The 15,960-nt window shown below is 44.5% G+C and overlaps 1 protein-coding gene across 7 annotated transcripts in view; it reads right to left on the bottom strand.

Moving 5' to 3' along the window:
• Nucleotides 1-6,684: 6,684 nt before the first annotated feature.
• Nucleotides 6,685-15,960, bottom strand: part of LOC115097225 (tight junction protein ZO-2-like) — an 82,198-nt gene continuing 72,922 nt past the window's right edge. For all 7 annotated transcript variants that reach the window (XM_029612895.1, XM_029612878.1, XM_029612852.1 and 4 more), the window contains 3 exons: nucleotides 12,367-12,520; nucleotides 8,861-8,934; nucleotides 6,685-7,218 (listed from right to left, as the gene is read on the bottom strand). In XM_029612895.1, coding sequence (XP_029468755.1) covers nucleotides 8,870-8,934; nucleotides 12,367-12,520 — 219 coding nt within the window. In that variant the 3' untranslated portion in view covers nucleotides 6,685-7,218; nucleotides 8,861-8,869. The remainder of the gene's footprint in view (nucleotides 7,219-8,860; nucleotides 8,935-12,366; nucleotides 12,521-15,960) is intronic.

The following is a 15,960-nucleotide window of genomic DNA, read 5'->3' on the forward strand; positions in this document are numbered from 1 at the left end:
CTGCTCGTCGTCTTTTGTGGCTACATAACTGGGCGGCAGATGCTTCATCTAAGACGTGCCTGAGTTCCCTTCCTTTCAAGGGTAGGTGCCTATTTAGGGAAGATTTGGATCAGATCATCAAATCTCTTAATGAGAATGCGGGGCACAAGCTACCAGAAGATCGTCCACGTTCTTCTAGATCTTTTTATTCCTCCAGAAATAGGTACCGGAATCAACGGCGGTCGCGTCCTACTAGACAGCAGACACCTCGGGCTCCTTCTACACAATCACACATCTGGACCCGGTCCTTTCGAGGGCGCCGCCACGGTAAGGATACTCAAGGGGCAGGTCCTTCCTTGAAGGCTTCACAATGATGCCAGAAGGACCCAAGAGGGGATCCCCCACCTTGGGGGTCGCCTTACTCTCTTTTACAAGGAGTGGGCCCAAATTACGTCGGATCAATGGGTGCTGGACATCTTAAGACAAGGCTACGTATTAGATTTTGTACACAAACCCCGAGATCGTTTTCTGTTTTCTCCTTGCGGTTCCCGTCTCAAACAATTAGCAGTCCGACAGACTGTCGATCGTCTGCTACAGCTGGGGGCGATAGTACCGGTAGCGGCCTCCGAACTGGGAAAAGGTCATTATTCAATCTACTTCGTGGTTCCCAAGAAAGAGGGCACTTTTCGACCTATCCTGGATCTTAAGACGGTCAACAAGTGTCTCAGAGTTCCTCGTTTTCGTATGGAAACGCTCCATTCAGTGTTAGCAGCCGTGCATCCGGGAGAATTCTTAGCCTCTTTGGACCTTACAGAGGCATACCTTCACATCCCGATCCATCACCATCATCAGCGCTTCTTATGCTTCGAGATTTTGGGACAGCATTTTCAGTTTCGTGCTCTCCCTTTTGGTCTGGCGACTGCTCCGCGTGTCTTCACCAAGATCATGGTAGTGGTGGCTGCGGCGCTCCGCAAGGAGGGTATCCTTATACATCCCTATCTAGACGACTGGCTCATTCGGGCGAAGTCGAGGACGCAGTGTTACCGTGCTGTAGACAGGGTAGTACAGCTTCTTCAGTCTCTGGGATAGATCGTCAATTTCTCAAAGAGCAAACTGTTACCGTCCCAATCGCTGGATTTTCTGGGAGCACACTTCGACACCAGCCGAGCCAAGGTATTTCTGCACCCGGACAGAGCTCGGGCTCTGCGTGCTCAGGTAACACGGTTCATGGCACTAGTTGCTCCAACGGCGTGGGATTATCTCCAGGTACTGGGAACCATGGCCTCAACAATCGATTTGGTTCTGTGGGCCTTCGCTCATCTCAGGCCTCTCCAGAGGTCTCTGCTTTCGCGATGGAAACCCAGTGTCGAGAGATTTTCAAGCAGTACTGCCCATCCCGGATGTTGTCTTGCTCAGCTTACAGTGGTGGCTGGACCCTCAACAATTAGCTCAGGGAGTGTCTCTACAGAACCCGGATTGGGTGGTCGTCACCACGAATGCCAGTCTCACCGGCTGGGGGGTGGTCTGTCAGGACAGGTCTCTCCAAGGTCGATGGAACAGTCCACTTGGCCCATCAATCGGCTGGAGACCAGAGCAGTCCGTCTAGCGCTGCAGGGGTTCTACCCACTGGTACGCAGTCGAGCGGTTCGGATTCTTTCGGACAATGCAACCACAGTGGCGTACATCAATCGCCAGGGGGGCACCAGAAGCCATCTAGTCTCGTTGGAGACTGACGAGTTGATGACATGGGCGGAGCTACACTTACAGCGGCTAGCGGCTTCACACATAGCAGGCGTGGACAACGTTCAGGCAGATTTTATCAGTCGACAACACCTGGATCCCGGAGAGTGGGAACTCTCGGAGGACGCAATGCGAAGGATAGTACAGCGTTGGGGGAGACCCCATGTGGATCTAATGGCAACCGCGACAAATGCAAAGGCTGCCCGGTTCTTCAGCCGCAGGCGAGAGCGCGGCGCGGAAGGAGTCGACGCGCTGGTTCTTCCCTGGCCTCGACAGTGTCTCCTGTATGTCTTTCCTCCGTGGCCTCTAGTGAGCAAGGTTATCCGACGGATAGAAACGCATCAAGGTCCGGTGATCCTAGTTGCACCAGAGTGGCCTCGTCGACCATGGTTTGCAGATCTTCTCAATCTGGCAGTAGACGGCCCTCTTCGGCTCAGTCATCTGCCACGTCTTCTTCGCCAAGGACCAATATTTTTCAAGGAGGCAGATTGCTTCTGTCTTGCGGCTTGGCTTTTGAGAGGCGTCAATTGAGACGGCGCGGATATCCAGAATCTGTCATCTCCACTCTCCTGAAAGCTAGGAAGACATCCACGTCGGTTACTTATGTCAGAGTATGGAAGGTTTTTGAGGAATGGTGCGAGTCAAAATTGATTCTACCAACGCAGGCCTCGGTGACGCATGTGCTTTCCTTCCTACAGGCTGGTCTGGATTTGGGCCTTGCCTATAATTCTCTTCATGTGCAGGTAGCGGCGTTGGGAGCCTTCCTACGTAGTAATGACAGGGAGCTCCTGGCCTCACATCCAGATATCCTACGTTTTCTAAAGGGGGTAAAACACTTGAAGCCTCCAATTAGACCACCTTGTCCTTCTTGGAATCTCAATTTAGTACTCCGGGCTCTATGTGCACCGCCTTTTGAGCCTCTGACTTCGGCCACACTCAAGGATGTCACCCTTAAGACCATCTTCCTGGTGGCGATCAGCTCAGCACGTCGGATCTCTGAACTACAAGCTCTATCATGTAGGGAGCCATACCTTAGTTTCACGCCAGGGGGAGTATCCCTGCGGACAGTTCCATCTTTTCTGCCGAAGGTGGTCTCGACTTTCCATCTCAACCAATCGATAGAGCTTCCGTCATTTTTATCCTCTGATTCTTCTGACCTGCGTCGGTTGGATGTCCGACGTTCTTTGATACATTATTTGGAGGTCACTAATGAATTTCGACTCTCCGATCATTTGTTTGTCCTTTGGTCGGGACCCAGGAAGGGTTGCATGGCATCCAAACAATCAATCGCTCGCTGGCTGAAAGGAGCGATTATAGCTGCATACATCGGAGTGGGTAAGTCTCCACCTTTAGCTGTTAAGGCGCATTCTCTCCGCGCTCAAACAACGTCGTGGGCGGAAAGTTCTGCAGTTTCTTCTCAGGAAATCTGTAGGGCGGCCACCTGGAAGTCTCTCCACACTTTCGCAAGACATTATCGTCTAGACATTCGCGCGCCATCTCACTGTTAGCTTGGAGACAGGGTCATACGGGCAGGGCTGTCCGCGACCCACCCATGATGGGGAAGCTTTGGTACATCCCACAGTCTGGAATGATCCTGGTACGTACAGGGAAAAGAAAATTATTCCTTACCTGCTAATTTTCGTTCCTGTAGTACCATGGATCATTCCAGACCCCTCCCTGGTTTTGGGGGTTCTTTGTGGGCCATCCCTGCTTTCCTGTCTTCACAATATTTTCACTCTGTATCTCTAGTTATTGTGAGCTGTGTCTTTGAACACAGTGCTGTTTGCAAGTTCTCAGTTACAGTTTTTTGAGTACAAGTTAGTTGCTGTCACTTACAGCTGTTATTTTTTCTCTATATTTTTTAGATTAATTGATTCCTCTGGTTCTGTCTCTTCTCGTCTTGGCTTTGCTAGTCCAGTTACTGAGGATTGAGGCAAGGGAGGCGTGGCTATATAGGTCCTCCCCTGGGAATTTTTGGTTCTAACTCCATCTGCTGGACAGGGAACATAACCCACCGTCTGGCATGATCCATGGTACTACAGGAACGAAAATTAGCAGGTAAGGAATAATTTTCTTATACAGAGCCACTTAATGTAAGTTAAATTGACAAGAAATGGCAGAAGCTTGACTTTGCTGTCTTCCCAGAACAAGATATTTCACTTTATCTATGAAATTAAAGACTCTTGCAAATACCATTCTCAGCGGAGGGGGTTTGGGAGAAAATCTGTTCTCTTTCAATAAGAAAAGACACTGGGATTTCTTGCTCAGCAAAAAAAGTACCGTATTTTTTGCTCCATAAGACGCACCTAGGATTCAGAGGGAGAAAATAATAAAAAAAAAAATTTGTACTAAACCGGCTCTGCGTCTGGGCGTCTTATGGAGCAAATTAGGGGAGTGCATAGCTTTTTTTTTTTCTCCCCATTTTGTTTTCGGGTCTAGGGAGGGCCATTTCGGTCCACTCCCCAGATCAGAAAACTTTTCTTTCTCTGGGAACCCCTCCCCCCCCAAAAAAAACCCCCCATCCCAACCCTTTAAATTAACAACCCCACCCTCCTGACCCACCTCCAAGACCTGCCGACTTAATTTACTACAACCCCCCACCCTCCTGACCCCCCCCAAGACCTGCCAAACGTCCCTGGTGGTTCAGCGGGGGTCCAGGAGCGGTCCGGGAATGATCTCCTCGGCTTCGGCCGTCGGCTGCCAGTAAACAAAATGGCACCGACGGCCCTTTGCCCTCCCCATGTCACTGAGACCGACCAATAGCAGCGGTCGGTCCCAGTGACATAGTGAGGGCAAAGGGCCGTCGGTGCCATTTTGATTACTGGCAGCTGACGGCCCTTTGCCCTTACTATGTCACAGGGACTACCGCTGCCATTGGTCGGTCCCAGTGACATAGTGAGGGCAAAGGACCGTCTGTGCCATTTTGATTACTGGCAGCCGACGGCCCAAGCCCAGATCGCTCCCGGACCGCTCCTAGACCCCCGCTGGACCACCAGGGACGTTTGGCAGGTCTTGGGGGAGTCAGGAGGGTGGGGGGGGGGTTGTTAGATTTTTAGTTTTTTTTAATATTCGCTCCATAAGACGCACATACATTTTCCCCCCACTTTTGGGGGAAAAAAAGTGCGTCTTATGGAGCGAAAAATACGGTATTTTAAACTAGTTCTCCACAAATGTTTAAACTTTTCTGCCCTCTAAGCCTTCAGGCATTCCCACAATTCTGCTGTTTCTTCTCGATCTGTTTTCCAGCTCATCTGATTATGTATCTCTATTTCCTTTATTAACATTTGATTCCTCTAGTGAACGCATTTCTTAGGTACAAATGTGGATCTGCAGGGCTGTTCTCTCACAGTAAAGGCACATTGCTGTTCTTGGCAAGCTAAATTTTCTGTAGAGTACCTTTACCTCGGAGACGGAACAGTAACAGGACCATCCCCACAATATTTACTCAACCAAACACTTCCCTGAGCTCTGTGGAAAACAAGGGATGAGACTTACCTCCTACAAATGCTCTTGGATGGAAGCTTTTCCCAGTCACCTACAAACTTATGTTTGTGTGCTCAGAGGCCTTCACGCAGGACAGTGAGCTTACTGAACCCAAAAGTAGCATCACATTTACTGCGAGCCGATGATGGATATGGGCAATATCCACCAGAACACACCAATCTGTGCTGTGTATTTGAGCAGCTGCTATATCATTTTTCTGCCATGGGTCTCTCAAAATGTTCTTGCATAATCCTCTGCATCGCCTATGTCAACAGAATGCATCTCTCTCCACCAATCACAACACACCCGATATCAGGATGCTTTTAAAAATTTAACTCCTCCCTGTCCTTCTCATTTCCCCTTCGCACTATCATCAGTATGCATTTTATGATTCACTTGTACTTTCTGGCAATATAATCTTTTGCTCATTTTGTTGGGACCTGAGAAAGGGAGGGTTTCTTGAAAGCTAGCCAAATAACTAAGTTAGTCCAATAAAAAAAAATCTCACCTTATAGAATTTCGTTTAACCTTTATTTTTGTAAAATTTTTCAGTAACCCATCAAATTACAAAAGCTATTATTACTAATTTTCATTTTCCTGTGGAAATCCTTGGCCTTCTCAATGATCATCCATCTTGGTGGAAAAGATTTCACCAAGTTCTGGTCACTCAGTAATTATGACTTGCTTAATGCCTTCTGCACGCTCATTAACTTAGAAGATTCTGTAGCAGCATAACATTTAAAGAGACTTTTAAGAGATCAGTTACAGTCATCTTTTAGACTGTACACACCACACACCAAGTTTGAGGTCTCAGTGTGCCTTGCTTAACTCGTTTCTCTGTTTTCTGCTCAATAGTCAACAGTACAAGCTTCTTCTTTTGTTCTCCACTTGATGATGCCATGGTCGCCCTAGCAGGCAAAGGCAGCAGTAGGAACAGCAGGTTTGAGGCAAAGGCAGGTCCCAAGGGAATGGCAGCCTTGAGGTGAACCAGGTTGAGGACAAAGGTCTCCCAAATCTAAAAAAGATGACTAGTGCTGGCTGGTTAGCTGGACTTATCTGACCTTGGGAAGTCAGCTACCAAAATGGTTAACTGGGCCAATCCAATAGTTGGTGGCTGGATAAAGGTCAGTCACTGTGTTTTTGCAGCTTTTATATTCTCTCTCCTTTCTCTTGTATGGTGCTGTGACTAACTGTGCTCTTTAAATAATTATAGCAATAAAAAACACCTCACAGTCCTAAGAAACCATTGTGTTTTGAAGCTTAAAAGCATGGAGAAATGTCCCAAATACTGCAAGGTACTGAATGACGCCATCTCTCTCTTGCTTACATTAGCAGGGACACTGTAACCCAACTGATAGAAAGTCTCCAGACACTGGTTAAGATGTGTGCATCTCTGGTAGACAGCATGACTGACAAGATTTCAAAACCCGTGGGTTAGAGAGAGCGCGAGTCTGGAACAAGCAACTCAGACAAAACAATTACTGAGCAAAAGCTGTGTTTATTTTTTTATTTCTGTAACGTAAAGATGTGGTCTAGGAAACTCACTGCTCTTTAGTGTACATTTGGTGAAGGGCGTAATAAGTAAAAACACTACAAATGATTATAGCATAGTAACACAGCAAATGACAGTAGGTAAAGATCAAAATGGCTCATCCAGTCTGCCCAGCAAGGTGTTTTAAGGGGTTTTAAAGCTGCCACTCTGTGCAGTTCACCGCCACCACCTCCCCCTGTGCTTTCTTGGAAGTACAATGCAGTCATTTCCATGCAGATCTGGGCTGAACCCCCTCACTCTGTGCAGGTTACTCTAGAGCTTCACTACACCATCCTGCTGCCAGCTAGGGAACCTCTGCATTTATCCCATGCTTTTTGAATTTAGTTAACATTAAAAATCACTAAACATATTTTGGTAATAAAAGCAAAGTAATACAATAAGAAAAGAATTGGCAACATTATATATAAACATTCAGAGAAAGAGACGAATTTAATTTCCAATTGGCATTTCCACATGAAGAGTACCTGAAAAATAATTAAAATAACCGTCAGAGCTGCACTTTAGCTCAGGTAAACCTTCACACTCATTCCCACATCTCTCAAGACTTCCGCACATGCTCACCAGGAGACTGCCTCCCAGTAACCTGAAAGCTACTTTAAAAACTAGTTCCCAGTGTCCTGTCCCTTGCCCCAATATCCCCTCCAGTCATTTTTTAAGTTAAATTATACCCCATCTGAAATATAATCACCTGCTCAGGAATCAAACCAGAATACACATTAACAGATAATTATGTAAAAGGCAAAGAAAAGCCTTAGAATATTTAGCATAATAAAAATACATAGATACCCAGTTTGCAGGAGGTTTCCAAATAAATAAAAAGTTCTTATTCCTACAATTATTACCCTGCTCTGCCATTGCAACCACTCTTGACAAAAGTAGATCAAGAAATATCACAACCAATTTCCTGTACAGGAAAAAGTCTCCAGTTGCATTAGTTTTGCTGAAACATGCTTGAAAGTAAACTTTACAGCTTCACAGCATAGGTTTATGAAACGGAAGGCCCAGCTGTTCATCTCTCTTGTATCCCTCATGGTAAATAAATGATAAATAGTGATAAACTGGGTGCATGTTCAGTGCCATTAGTGTATTAGGTCTAGTTGCCTGAGCTATCGTGCATTGCTAATAGTATGCTATCTCTCTTTTACAGCTATTACAACATAAAGTTCATGCATCATAAACAGATGAACTAGCATGAGAAAATCCGTTTGTACCGAGACAGAACTCTAAATCATTCTCCCTAACGACATTCCAATCTGTTTTAAGAGTGCTTTCATTAACGCACACCTAGATATTACAGAAATCCCTGCAGACCATCATTTTTAATTAAATAACTGTGGTTATTCAGTACTTGCCGGTCAATGCATGAATCTGCTCCACAGTATTTCATGCGATTCCTTTTCTCGCACCCCCCCCCCCCCCCCACCAGAAAACAACCCTCAGATATTAAAACTCCTGGACACCACCGCATATGGTAGCTCAGTGGTTCCTAGATTCTTCCCATCTTGAGAATCATTTTCAAATTATTACTGCAGTGTGGTTGCAGTGTTAATTCACTTGGATACACAGAAATAAAAGGTCAACAATAAAGCTGCAGGTGACCTCTTTGCATTGAGCAATTTAGTACATTACTGACCAAAAAATGTATTACATTAGTCCTATAAAAAAAATATTGCCTGTAAGATTTTACTCACTGACCCCCTTCCCTTACATCCCCTTTTCAAAGTAAAAAATACCAAAACCCAAATCAAACTGTGATGCTTCCCATGGAGCGGTAACACTGAAAGTCTCCTGCCATCAGGCTCTTCTGAGCTCTACTTCTGATGGCCCTGGATGAACAGCTGTGATAGTGCCTGATCTCATGTCCCTCCCCTCCTGGTCTCCAGGAAGCAGGCATCAGGGGCCACGGCCTGCAGAAATCAACAGGACCCAGTGTAAAAGGCTGAACCTGATGGACTCCAGCCTCCTTGTACTTAAAATATTAAAAAATGCCTCTAAACACAGCTACACTGCCAACAAGGTGGTCACCAAACGTGTGCCTGAAAGCAGCATTTTGATCTGACATCGCCTACCATCGTGGTGAGAGTACAAGAGAACACCCGCACACACCTTTTCAGCCTACTGCTCCCTAGATCTGGCATTTCTTTCCTGCCCTTTCTTTTTTGGCTTCTGTGGAGGATAATCTGCAAAAATGAAACAAAAATTATAACATAAATGCAGGGTCTGTGTGACAAAGAAAGGCCCCGGAAGGGACCAGTACATCTAGAGAGGTGGGGACAGACACTTGATACCAAGGAAGTTCTCAGTCTCAGGCTTGATGCTCGGCACCTGGGTTTTACACAGCAATGTTCCTGCTGCCATCTACTGGCAATCCGATGGAAATGGTGGTTTGCCTTCAACATTTTGCAAGCCAGTGAAACCTCAGCTAGGCTGAAATTCTCAGCTGTGGGTGAGCAGTATATGTTATAGCACCACACATCCTTTGGAAATTATAGTTAAAATAATAATAAAAAAGGGTTAGCATCTCTGTAGTTTGCAGGGCATTCTGGTTTCTGTGCCCTGGTTAACCTCCAATCCTGCTGGGTTCTCTGAGAAAAAGACAGAGGTCACAGAGTGTAGAGGCTGCTTAACTGGGAAAAGAGTACTGCAAAGGAGAAGAAACAGCCAGTCTGGCACACTGCCTAAAATAAAACAAAACAAAACAAAAACAGAAAGCAGTATGTCCTTTCCCTTTACTTTCTTCAGTGCTACATAATACTGCAATATTCCCACTGCTGGGCATTTCAACAAAGATAATTATGTGAAAATGCGATTTTAATCAGATTGATTGAAAGCTGCCAGCAGCTAGACATGGCACTATTAAAGTAGAGTTATACAATTCCTGAATAAGAAAAATAAAATAAATCAGTATAAAGAATGAAAATGGTTAAGATTTGATTTTAATCTGGCTTCTTCAAAAGACAACACTGATAAAAGTTTAGACCTCCTTTGGACTAGTCATGCTTTTGGTGCTACATCTATACAGCAGACCACCTGAATAATATGCCAGAGTGTCTTTGGACAGTCCCAGCCTTGCTTCCTTCCCTTCCACATCTGACCATTCCTCCATTCCTCATGGACCACTCTCTTGTACTTGTAAACTGTACCTCACACAGTGCTAGCTTTGACCCTCTAACTCTTCCCCTTGGACAATCCCTTTCATCAGTTAATTTTCCTGTTCTTCTATAGATGATAGTCATCTGTACATTTGAATCATTTAATGGGCTATGTTTCAAAAATCTATCCATTTGCCTTGATGAAACAAACCTTCAGCTTCATCTCTGCTTTCTGAATATCTCAGAGGCCAATGTCTTCCTCCTGCTCAAGAAATCTCTCGTAACCTGCAATTCTACATCCTCCTCTTTCCCCTCTGGATTCTGAATTCATACTTAATGCCTCTTTCCACAACCTTCATGTCAACTTTGAACCAAAACTGTTTCTGCCACATTTCTAGTTTTAAATCTTCCTTTTATCATCTCTGAATCAACCAATGTAAATTATTCACTAGCAACTATATTATTCTGTACTATGTTATGTCACCTAGCTTGATGGTACCCTGTTAGAGTTCATCAAGCTAGGATAGTAGAAATTTCTAGTTGATGGCTTCCTAGCAGATACTATTATGTCTTCAATCTCTCTGGGCAAAGAGATCTATGATTACTGAGCATTCAATATCAAAGCCGACAGGCTGACGGATGGGAGATTTGTATGGACAGACTTCCTTCTTCTTGAGTGACTAAGGTTAGTTCTGTTCGCAGATAAATCGGAGTACTGCTGGAGAGCTGTATGAGATATGCAAACCAAACCTGTCTGGACCATGCCGGAGCTATGAGGATCAGTATGTATGTTTGTGTGCACTTTTTGCATTGTTCTGGCCGTAAAAGCATACATGAGATCTGCTGAGCAGGAAAGTGTCCTAGGTCGACCGGGTAGGGCTGCAGAGCCTTCATTGTTTTTCTTGGGGGTAGACCTCTCCTCATTCTCTCCTGCCTACCCTTTAGCCTCCTCCTTCTCCTTCAGCATCTCACCTAGCTCTCTATCCCCACTCCTCCTTGTTCTCTTCCCATCTCTTCTCCCCTCTTTAGCATCCTACATCTTTCCCCATCCCCCTGTTCCTCCCCCTTCAGCACTCCACAACCCTCCCTTGTCCCATCCCCGCCCAGCAGGAACAGGTTTGTATACCATGCATTTGCACAGGGCAGCACATCCAGGAGAGGCCGCAAGGCCGCCAGCGGTTGAAGAGGGAGAGGCTGCTGGCGCTCAACCCACTGGCTGCCTAAGGAGGAGAGGCCTGTCTTCCATGTGTGTGTGTGTGTGTGTGTGTGTGTGTGTGTGTGTGTGTGTGTGTGTGTGTGTGCCCATGCACAGCTTCTGCTCCCCCTCTCCCAAGCAGGAAGATTGGTGGGCTGAGGTGGAGTTCATCCCACCATGGTCCAAATTCAACAGAAGGCCTGCGGGGCCAAGATGGAGCTCATCCCGCCATGGCTCGATGACAGCAGGAGACCATGTCTGTCTGTGTGTGCCTGTGGGTGTGTGTGTGTGAGATCCTGTGTGCCTATGAATGTGTGTGTGAGAGCTTGTGTGTTTATGTATGTTTGTGTGCCCGTGACATATAGGCTCTCACAGGCATACACACACACACAATTTATCTATGAGGGTGAGAGAGCCTATGTGTGTGTGAAAGAGGGAATGTTTGAGAGTGTAAATGTTATTGTATGTGTGTGTGAGAGAGAAGATAAAATTTGTGCAGCCCTACCTACCTCAATCCATGACAATCTCAAGGTGACTGGAAATCAGAAGATCCCAGGTATGGAGAGCAGGAGATTTTTTTTAATCCTTATTAGTTTTAATTATTGGGTGTGATTTGATGATTCTGCTTTTTTGAAATATTTAATTTTTGGAGAGGAATAGAACATTTTTTAATTATTGGATTTTTTTTTATTCATCAGATGTTTTGAAATATTTTATTGGTGTTTTGGAAATTTTCAATATTCTATTAACTGGTGTGAAATATTCTTTTTATGAATTTGATTTTACTATTATGATTGTTTTATATTTCTTGATTTTATTATTTAATGTTTTATGAAGAATGGTACTGTCTCTGTTTTTCCATTGTTGCTCCTCATATAGAGGCTAGCTTCTTCTGGGTTCCAGTTCAGTTCTCAGCACATTTGTTGATTCTTTCTGATCTCTTTATTCTGTATTTGGTAAGGGTCTCTCTCTCTGTTCCGCATATGTTGCCGAAGTGAGGTATTTTGCTGGCACGCACTGCTCCCTCTTAATGCCGAGGAGGGAAGTAAGAAGCAAAATAACCCAAGTAAGTATTCTAAGCTATATGCTCTCCATCCAGCCTCCCAGTTCTTCGGCTAGAATTAGCAACAGGTCAGTAGTCTATATCTCAGATTTGTGGAGATAGATTTTATTTAAGTTTTACAGCCACAGCAGAAACCAAAAGCTGACAGAAGTAGAGAGTAGTGTTGGCATGCAAATGGATTTCTCATTTCTACAACTGCATGAACTGAAAACCAGCCATGCACTGTTACTATCCCTCAAGAAACACAAACAGCGCATCTCACCTTCCATATCAGAGTCGCTGTCCTCCAGTGAAGGGATGTTAATCAATGTCTGTTTTTTATCTCTTTGGACAACCAGCTGAAGCTTCCCCTGTGATTTCTCGATCAGTTTCTGAGCCTCGATGAGAGACATGTTCTCAGTCAGCACGCCATTGATCTGCGGGCACGCAAAGGAAAGATTACTCAGCATGCTGCATCCAAAACACTGGCCAGGGAAATCTTTGTCAGCAATGAAATCAGCAGGGGGTGTCTCCCACCACACTCTGAAAATCCCTTTTTCTAATCCAACAGTTACTGTACACAGGCGATTTGAGAGTCACTTAACACCAGGGACTCAGCATCCTAAAAAGGCATAAGAAGCATTTTGACGCTGGCCATCTCCAACGTAAGAAGGCCGCACACGAGAAACGTGCCAAATTATTGTTGTTTTTAATTTACACAACAATAGGTAACGTGCCAGCCCTAGCTCAACCTACAGAGCGGAAGACCTGAGCCCGGAATTGACTCAGGCGTTTCACAGCCCGGGCACAGAGTCACTGGGCCAGGCCCATAAGGGGAGATTTTGATGCTAGATCAGAAAGGATAGACTTGATGGCCTTTGGACCTTTTTTTTTTTTTCCTTCAGTGGGTTCAAAAGTTATATGACAATCTCAAAGCTAGAGTCAAGGTCAATGGGAGCTACGGGAATGACTTTGCTATTGGCAGAGGCACTAGACTAGGGTGTCCACTTTCTCCCTTGCTATTTGCTCTATTTTTTAGAGCCATTTGCAGTTAGAACACGAGCGACACCTTCCATACAAGGAGTAAGCCTAGGAGCCACCAATTACAAGCTATCTTTATTTGCCGATGACATGTTCCTCCTCACAAATCCAAAGCAATCCTTATCAGGGGTTGAACATGAATTAAAATGCTTCGGCAAAGTTTCTGGCTTCAAGGTTACACTTGAGAAATCGAAGCTTCCCAATATTAACTTAGCCAACCCAAAGGTCTTGGTGATTAAAGAGCGTTTTTCTTTTCGCTGGGCTAAAACATGCATTAAATTGTATGTTTTACATACAATTTAATGCAATACATACATACAATAGGAGGAGATTCTTCTAGGCCCTCATGTCACTGATTTGTACAATCTTAATTATGTGTCACTGGTGAAATAAATTGATAAAGACCTAAGGAAATGGGATAGAGGATTGTTCTCTTGGCTTGGTAGGATAGCAATTATTAAAATGAGTATATTACCTAAATTCCTATATCTTTTCTCATCCCTGCCAGTCTACATCCCCTTACAAATCCTCCGAAGCTGGCAGATAAAGATCTTTGATTTTATCTGGAGACGACGCCCTCCCAGAATCTCATGTCATGTATTATTTCTCCATAGATTGCAAGGCGGATTGCGGGTACCTAATCTTTCTTGGTACTTTGCAGCATCCCAGCTGCGAGCATTGCTAGATTTTTATCGCCGGACCTCCGTTAAACAATGGGTGCAAATTGAACAAAGATTAATTGGGGAAATGTCTATTAAGTCTATGCCTTGGCAACTCCGAACATCATGGCGGACAGTGCACTGTCTTCCATGGGCAACCAGGATTACTCTGAAGGTCTGGTCCCAATGGAAAGTTAAGCAATTGGGAGATTATGGGTATTTCTATCAAGCCTCACTATTTCACGACGTGCACTTTCCGGTGGGATATCAAACCAACCAGTTTCAAGAATGGCATGAAAAGGGGATTACCACCATTGGCCACCTAATGCATCAGGGTAAACCAACAGATACACTGGAGCAGTTACATCATATTGACCCTACTAATTTTTTAGCCTATGTGCAAGTCACACATTTTGTCAGCTCTTTACAGACAGCAAAGCTCCTGCGAAATGGTAGATCTCCAGTTGAAAGTTTTTATATGAATAGTGATTCTATTAGCTGCTCTATCTAAAAAATTTATAAGTTATTTTGTGAAACTGAGCCCTGTCACTTCAAGCACATTGAGCAGTGGGAAGCAGATCTGGGCCGGCAGCTAGGACCTAAAAACTGGGAGGGGGGGGGGGGAGAATCACTCGCATAGCCAGCAAGTGCTCTCTCTCTGCTTGACTGCAAGAAAATTGTTATAAAATGGATTTAATCGCTGATATTATACCCCGGACAAATTGCATAAAATGTATCCAATATTTTTCACTACAGCCGCTCGAATGCTGATTGCAGCCCAATGGAAAACCCCAGAGCTCCCAAGCATATCACACTTATGCACCAAATTGAGACAAATACATTACATGGAGAAACTGACAGCAATTAGACAGGATACCCTACCCAAGTTTCATAGAATATGGTCAGTCTTTATACAACACATTGAGAGGGTGGAAGGCACCTACTGAGAAAGAAACCCATACTTTATTGTAAAGTTTGTATCTTGTCCTTACACACATGGGGCGGGTAACTGGTGCACAGGGGATGTTGTCACAAAGGTGTTTGCAAGACCCTGAAAGGGGTACTCGCCAGGAGAAGATGGGGGAGCTAGTCTTGAATAAGGGCAAGGGGGGGGGGGGGTAATAAGAAGGAGAAGGTATCATGGCTTAACTCTCGGATTCCATCTGTTTAGCTAATGTGGATGTATCTGGATGTTATCTTGTTGTATAGTTTATTGAATATGCTTCTCAATAAAAAAATAATAATTTATCCAAACATCTTTGACTCTTGTTGGCATATGTGTAGAGAACCCGGCTCCTACTTTCATATATGGTAGAGTTGTAAGCAGATTTCGCTTTTTTGGGGCTCAGTCTTTTCCTGGCTGAGCAAAGTCCTGGAAGTTTCACTAGCCCCTCCCCCTCTACTGAGGTGGCTTTGTTACACCTACCAGCATCTGGGTTGAATAAATACCAACAGAAGCTCTGGGTGTAGGTGTTTATAGCCGTACGTGGTGTTGCAGCCCAGTGGAAGGCAGTGCAATTACCGTGAATTGCTGATGTTGTTGAAAGATTATACATATATTGTCGCCTTGCCTCTTTAACGGCTGCAAAGCACAAACAAATGCCCTCCTTCTCACAGATATGGAAACCTTTCCTAGACTTTTGCATACATTGATGATAAAGAATGAATCAGAAGGCAATCTTATCTCATGCGTTCAGAGCGGTGTATGGCTTATACCTCAGTAGCTATTTCTAATTTGAGATTATGTTTAGCTATATGTTCTTTTTATGAGTGAAATGTTTTGGATATAAACAATATTTATAATCCATGTACTGCTATTGAAAGAGCTCTGTTAGAGGGAAAAAGGGGGGCTGGGGGTTTCAGAAGGGTTTATCAATGTATAAGTATTGGTTGCTGTTTATTGTATTGAATCATTTATAAAAAATTAAAAATGTTAATTACAAGAAAAAAAAGTCTTATCAACTAGCCAAGTTCAGGGGCAAGGGTCCATGTTCACAGGCCAGATGGGCTTGTTTGATCTTCATGAGGTAGAGAGATTCAAAAGTCCTAGCTTAATGGCTTATTTGTGCTTTTCTGCACCATTGAATTCCTTCTCAAGAATTGACTTGTGTGCGTTTCACACCATGTGAGAATTTAGGTAAAATTCTGGATGCACACTATCTTAACAGAGGAATCTC

Source organism: Rhinatrema bivittatum, chromosome 1 (assembly GCF_901001135.1).
Source record: "Rhinatrema bivittatum chromosome 1, aRhiBiv1.1, whole genome shotgun sequence".
NCBI classification, from domain to species: Eukaryota; Metazoa; Chordata; class Amphibia; order Gymnophiona; family Rhinatrematidae; genus Rhinatrema; species Rhinatrema bivittatum.